Here is a 6,866-nt window from a genome sequence, read left to right as displayed (position 1 = left end):
ATGAAGCACAGCGGGCGAAGAAGAAGCAGTCAAAAGGCAGAAAGAGCAGCAAAAGGATAGAGTGCCTTGGCGCCAGGGACGAGAATCATGAAGAGGAGGCTGCCGAGGGGGCAAGGTGGACGACGGAAGACTGATAAGAACTGAGAAGATGCGATTCCCGCTGTGGTTTCCTGGTCTAGACCTTCAACCTTCCAGCTGGTCCCCTGCCTCCAGTTCTTTCCCTACCGACACTTCCTGAACATTTGCAGCCACAGGAATGTCGCTATGTTCCAAATAAAAATCCCTTAGGCTGGCATTCACTTTGACTCCTGCCTTGTGGCTTCGTCTATCACTATTGCTGGTCTCAATCTCTCAAATCTTTAGCTGAAGTCAAAATGATTATCTTCCCGTTGCCCTCATTCGACAGGAGAGACGGCCAGAAGAGCCTATATAGGCTATTGAAAGAGTCCACCAAAGGTGCTCAAGAGGGCAAGAGAGGAGATTTTGAAGTATTTTTGGCGTACTCTTGTGTATGAGAGTTGGCGCAGACAAAGTAAACACCGAGGATGTTATAAAGGATCATAGTTACTTGTAACATTTTTCACTGGAGATACACCTGTAAAATGTCTCTGTAAGTGCACGGCACTCTTGAAGCCCTACACAAATGTTTCCAAGGTTTAAGTAACTTGGCATTAGCCGGGCCAAATGACAAGCGATCTTTGTACTCTCTACTGCAACTGACATAAGTTGCGAACAGAAATAAAAATAAACTTTAAGGGCTTCCCTGGTGGCGCAGTGGTTGGGAATACGGGACACGGGTTCGAGCCCTGGTCTAGGAGGATCCCACATGCCGCGGAGCGACTGGGCCCGTGAGCCACAATTACTGAGCCTGGCGTCTGGAGCCTGTGCTCCGCAACGAGAGAGACCGTAATAGTGAGAGGCCCGCGCATCGCGATGAAGAGTGGCCCCCGCTTGCCACGACTAGAGAAGGCCCTCGCACAGAAACGAAGACCCAACACAGCCATAAATAAATAAATAAATGAAAACTGTCAACAAGTAAAAATAAATAAACACAATAAAGAAAATAAACTTTAAAAAGTGAACGAATGAGTGGTAGGCTCACCGAGCGGACTCGCGAACCCGCCAGCAGACAAGGAAGCGAGCACTGTCCACCCAACACGACTCCCGCATTCTCAGGCCAAAAGAACTACATTGCCCATAAGGCCCCGCGCCGCGGGCCGGCGCTGCCCCCGCCGGGCATCCTGGGAGACGTAGTCCGTGCGTTCCATAAATCGCTCACGCGGGGTGCCGCGGGAGAGCTGCTGACGTCAACATGGCGGTCCCTGGTAGCGGCACGGTCTTTCGCTTCGAGTTTTGGCCGGGGCGGGGGTCGGGGCTTTAGGCAGTAAGTGGGGCCTGCGGCCGGGGATCTCGGGAGGGATGAGGGGGTCGAGGCGAGAGGCTGCCCGGGCCGGCCCCGGGATGCGGCGTCCTCCTGGTGTGGGGCTGCGGTCCCCCGCCTCGGGGACCTCTGCCTCCTCGCGCCCCTGGGCTCGGTGGCTTGGAGGGCTTGAGGGCCTAGTCTGAACGTGGAGCGGAGGAGACCGGAATCTAGACCACGCGCTCGAGGCCACACTTTCAAGTTCCATTTTTTGTGCTTTTCTTCTGAGGAACGGGTTGAAAAGGCAAATAATTGCATTTCAGAGTTTCCTATCCCTTAGGAACTGTGCTAGGCGCTTGGTCTTTCTCGTCTCCAGGTGATCCTCCTCCACACTCGATGTGAGGCCTTGAGCGGATTCTTTAGACCCCAGGAGCTAATGTTGGGATCACCGGATGGATACATGTTGTAAAGCCCTCGAGGCTCCATTATTTAAATGGCAGGGTTTTTTTCCCAGTGAATCTCCACCCGGTTGTCCGGCTTCGGGGCCATGTACTAAACTACTATAAAGATTAATTGGTTTCATTTAACCAAGTGTCATAATCTGGTGCAAGGAGTTTGAGAAGCAGAGATTTTAGGAAGTGATTCATGGTCCCTAGGCCATTGTCAACGCTCAGAATCTGGCTTTGGCTCTACCACCTCAGCAGATTAGGTGTATTGATGGGTTTTCTTTCTTTTTTCACTAGTGATATCAATATGCCTTTTTAAAAACAGCTGTCATTTATTGTGGGCTAAACCCTGTACCCTAAATGCTTTTCTTTCATTATGCTATTTGATTGTTTAAATGACCCTGCGTGCCGGTTGGTATCGCATTTTACTTATAAGAACGTGGGTTAAGTAACCTGCCCACGGTCACACAGGTAGTGTGGAGCAGGGATGAAAAAATTCAGGTCTTGCCGCCTCCAAAGCCCGAACTACTGTCTGTACTTTCTAAAGAGTGACTTAAAATGGAGACTCCCGAGTATAAAAGGGAGATGTGGGGAAGTTTTGTTTTAAAAATAAAAACGTTTATATAACATGTTATATTTTCTTAAGGGTAGTGTTTAGTTTCACAATGTTTGGGGACCTGTTTGAAGAGGATTATTCCAGTATGTCAAATGATCATTATGGAAAAGGGAAGAAATTAAAGACCAAAGCTTTGGAGCCACCAGCGCCTAGGGAATTCACCAATTTAAGTGGAATCAGAAATCAGGGTGGAACCTGTTACCTCAACTCCCTTCTTCAGACTCTTCATTTCACACCTGAATTCAGAGGTATGCTGTGTTACATGCATTTGGCTGGTAATATGGATCCTCGTATCCACCTGTAATTAATTATGCAGACTCACAAGTATATTGGACAGTGTGTGTTAATTGTTGATAATGAGGGACATAAATTGGTAATTCCGCAGAGGAATGTGAAGCTTGAATTATGAATATTTTCTGTGTGATCACAGTGGTGTTCAGTAACAAGATAAAAAAATAAGGCCATGTATGTATTTTCTAATTCCTATCATTTGAAGTACAACATGGACAATTTTGTCATGAGTGCCAGCCTTCATTATTGTACACCATTTGTATTTTTGAGTTTCTCAAAGTAATAAACACTTAAACCAGAGTTACTCAGTACAGTTATGTGCTTCCTTTTGGAGTGGGGAGGGGTTGTCACATTATTCATACAGTCCGCAATCGTTTATCTGAAGTTCTGAAATCTGGAAAACTGACAGCCTGACCTAATAATCTGAACTTGTTTGGCCTGAGAGCCTGACCTGCTGTGAGGAGACTGTTTATAGTCTTAATTATCTCACTTGGGTGAGCAGTCATCCATTTGTCACAGGAATATTAAGTCCTTGATTAATAGATACTGTTTGTCCCAGCCTCTGCTGGGGATGTAATGTTAACATATTGGACCCTTTCTTCGTATTACCTTTCTAAAATCTGGAAATTCTGAATTCCAGAGATCCAGGGTGTTAGATAAGGGACTGTGTATAAGGAACAGAAACCCACTCAAAGTAGCTCAATTAAAAGGGAGGTTTACTGTAAGAATATAGGGGAATCTCCTAGAAGCCACCTACAGGAAGCCACCCTGACCTCCTTGGACCCTTGATTTCTTGCCCCTATTTTTCTCTACATGTTTGTCCCATTCCTCCTCTGCAAACTAGCTTCCTCCACAAGGGTCTTAGTCTCTGTGTTCCCTTGATTTCAGTGTGAAAGATTCCTCTGCCTTCACATGGCCCTGATTGGGGGCCCCCAGCTACGAAGCTCCATGACTGCAGCTCAGCTCCCCACTATGTCTCCATATTCTGAGGACAGACAACCTGGCTCATCCTGTATCCAGTATCTCATCCCCCTTCCCACCACTACCAAATTTAGCAAAGTTTTGTGACATTTTCTGTTGCTTCTAAGCTTACAGAGACTTCCTGCCTCCAGAGATTTAGTGTATAATTACCGTTATCCCCTTCTCAGGGCCATTCTAATGGGTCAAAGTGCATGTGGATTTGAGTGTTGCCTCTTGTCTGTGACTCCATCCACTCCATAAAAATATCCCCCCAATGCCTTCAGTAGTTCCACCGTTAGAAATTTGGAGCATGAATAAGCGGGTTCCTAGGGAGGTTAAGTTTTTCGCAAGTTTTAGTATATTTGAAGTTCAAGGGCAACTTAAAGTAGAAAAGTAGCCTTAAGAAGAGGGTGAGGAAGGCGACAGGTCATGGAGAGCGCCGCTAAGAAGAAAGGGCTCAGAGCCCCGGGCCCCCTTCTCTCTAGCAGAGTGGGTGGCCGGCCAAGCACATGGGCTGACTCACACACTCCTAGTAAGGCGTAGCGCAGATCCTGAAGCTTATTGAAGAAGGCGTACACTTTGGAAAGGGTAAGGACTGGCGGAGAACTGAGGGGAAATTTTGGGAACTTTTTGGAATCATTTTAAGGAATAGGACTAGATTCAGTTCCACTGTACTCCCAGATCAGTGTAGCTGGGAGGAGTGGGAGACGATTGTGGAAGTCTTTGTATGGTTTTTATGCTTTAACCTTTATGTTTGTAACCTTTATGTTTGTAACCTTCATGTAGTGTTTTTCCCAGTTTCTGCCGGGAGCTCAGGAGGAATATTACATAACAGTAATCACTAAGGCAGCAGTGGTTTTCAGTGCAAGGCAACACCCGTCCCATCTCTCCTCTCCCTGGAGTATATCAGAGTCTCCCAGTAGGTGTTCCTATCTGTTTGAATACAGACTTCCCAAAAGATTCAGATACACCCCACTGGGTGGCGTACCCAGACATTGAATTATAAACAAATTCTGGAGACTGGCACTGGGTTGCCAGCATCTTTTTCCAGGTAAGGTCACCACCATCTGTTATTACCCTCAATGCAGAAAAGATATTTTCATACCAAAATGGGAAGGGCGTTATCTCAGAGTTAAAGGTGCTCCTTCTTATGAAAGAATGGTTGGAAGTCTCACGTGTGGCTTGTAAACAAACACGTGTGACACTATTATATATTGTGTATTTCCTAGTATTCCTCATGTGGCTTTTGGGGCCCACTGCCATAGGCAATAGGAAGCCACCAAAGATTTCTGATGTTATGGTTTTTATGTGTATAATTTTCCTTTTACAGCTCTCCCTTACTGAAACCTTAGCTTCCCACTTTCTAATAGGGTCAGTGGTTAAAAATAACATTACCAGAAAGCAAGATGGGTAGGCTAAGGGTGTAAATATTGTCAAGTCATATTTCTGAATCTTTAACTGATTTCTACTTACTGGTGGCCTTGGCTTTCTAAAACAATTTTCAAAAATGAGGTAATGTCATTTACATCTGTGATTCTACTTTTTCGTTTAGAAGCTTTATTTTCTCTTGGCCCGGAAGAGCTTGGTTCGTTAGAGGATAAGGATAAACCTGACGCAAAGGTATTAAACTCTTTGATTCACAGGGGTTTTTTGGAGTACTGAGGAAATGTTTTAAGGAAAGAATTAAGTTGCTTATTCATAGGAATCAATAATTTTATTAATTACCAAATACGATCTTTATTTTCAGAAAGTGTCTTGGCCTATACCTTACTGTTAAGGGAACTGCCCTTCCAACAGAGAATTACTTATGCAGATGCAATGCTGCTGCTGCTTTTTAGGCATACCTCTCTCTGCATTAAGGAGATACTCACAAGTTGTCTGCACTAGCGCGCCAGAAAGTCCGCTTAATGCACTTACTTGTAGCAACAACAAAAAATAAGGGGCCAGTGTTCTTTCAGTTTGGTATTCTGGAAGTAAACTGAGTGAGGGATTGGTTTACTGTAAGTGTGTATCTAATCACGTTTCTCCCTTGCTTAAACGTCATTCAGAACTTTATCACCCTCAGACTAAAATCTGTACATTTTTTTTTTTGGCCATGCTGTGCGGCATGCAGGATCTCAGTTCCTCGACTAGGGATCAAACTCACGCCCCCCAGCAGTGGAAGCGCTGAGTCTTAACCACAGGACCTCCAGGAAAGTCCCCTAAAATCTGTACTTCTTTTTTTTTTATAAATTTTTTAGTAAATTTATTTATTTACTTTTGGCTGCGTTGGGTCTTTGTTGCTGCACGCGGGCTTTCTCTAGTTGCGGCGAGCGGGGGCTACTCCTTGTTGCGGTGCGCAGGCTTCTCATTGTGGTGGCTTCTCTTGTTGCAGAGCACAGCCTCTAGGCACGTGGGCTTCAGTAGTTGTGGCACACAGGCTCAGTAGTTGTGGCGCATGGGCTTAGCTGCTCCACAGCATGTGGGATCTTCCCGGGCCGGGGATCGAACCCGTGGCCCCTGCACTGGCAGGCAGATTCTCAACCACTGTGCCACCAGGGAAACCCTATACTTTTTTTTTTTTTAATAAATTTATTTATTTTTGGCTGCCTTGGATCTTTGTTGTTGAGCACAGGCTTCTCATTGTGGTGGCTTCTCTTGTTGCAGAGCACAGACTCTAGGCACGTGGGCTTCAGTAGTTGTGGCACACAGGCTCAGTAGTCGTGGCTCGTGGGCTCTAGAGCGCTGGCTCAGCAGTTGTGGCGCATGGCTTAGTTGCTCTGCGGCATGAGAGATCCTCCCGGACCAGGGCTTGAACCCGTGTCCCCTGCATTGGCAGGCAAGATTCTTTTTTTTTTATATATATAAATTTATTTATTTATTTATGTATGTCTGAGTTGGGTCTTTGTTGCTGCGTGCAGGGTTTATCTCTAGTTGCTGCGAGTGGGGGCTACTCTTCGTTGCAGTGAGAAGACTTTTCATTGCGGTGGCTTCTCTTGTTGCGGAGCACGGGCTCTAGGCGTGTAGGTGTGCCAGCTTCAGTAGTTGCAGCACACAGGTTCAGTAGTTGTGGCTCATGGGCTCTAGAGTGCAGGCTCAGTCACTGTGGTGCATGGGCTTAGCTGCTATGCGGCATGTGGGATCTTCCTGGACCAGGGCTTGAACCCGTGTCCCCTGCATTGGCAGGCAGATTCTTAACCACTGCACCACCAGG

General features: G+C 46.2%; 1 protein-coding gene across 4 annotated transcripts in view; it reads left to right on the top strand.

The window, feature by feature from the left end:
- Positions 1 to 1,311: 1,311 nt before the first annotated feature.
- The window catches only part of USP40 (ubiquitin specific peptidase 40), an 86,201-nt gene continuing 80,646 nt past the window's right edge, over positions 1,312 to 6,866 (top strand). For 3 of the 4 annotated variants that reach the window (XM_024752766.1, XM_024752765.1, XM_024752764.1), the window contains exons 1-3: positions 1,312 to 1,384; positions 2,453 to 2,670; positions 5,226 to 5,293. In XM_024752766.1, the coding sequence (XP_024608534.1) occupies positions 2,472 to 2,670; positions 5,226 to 5,293 (267 nt within the window). In that variant the 5' untranslated portion in view covers positions 1,312 to 1,384; positions 2,453 to 2,471. Of the gene's footprint in view, positions 1,385 to 2,452; positions 2,671 to 5,225; positions 5,294 to 6,866 lie in introns of those variants that run through there. The other variant, XM_024752767.1, reaches the window with a different exon arrangement.

The sequence above is a fragment of the Neophocaena asiaeorientalis genome, unplaced genomic scaffold (assembly GCF_003031525.2).
Source record: "Neophocaena asiaeorientalis asiaeorientalis breed wild unplaced genomic scaffold, Neophocaena_asiaeorientalis_V1.1 scaffold294, whole genome shotgun sequence".
Taxonomy (NCBI): domain Eukaryota; kingdom Metazoa; phylum Chordata; class Mammalia; order Artiodactyla; family Phocoenidae; genus Neophocaena; species Neophocaena asiaeorientalis.
The sequence above is the reverse complement of the archived record's forward strand: the minus strand, read 5'-3'. Positions and strand labels throughout refer to the sequence as shown.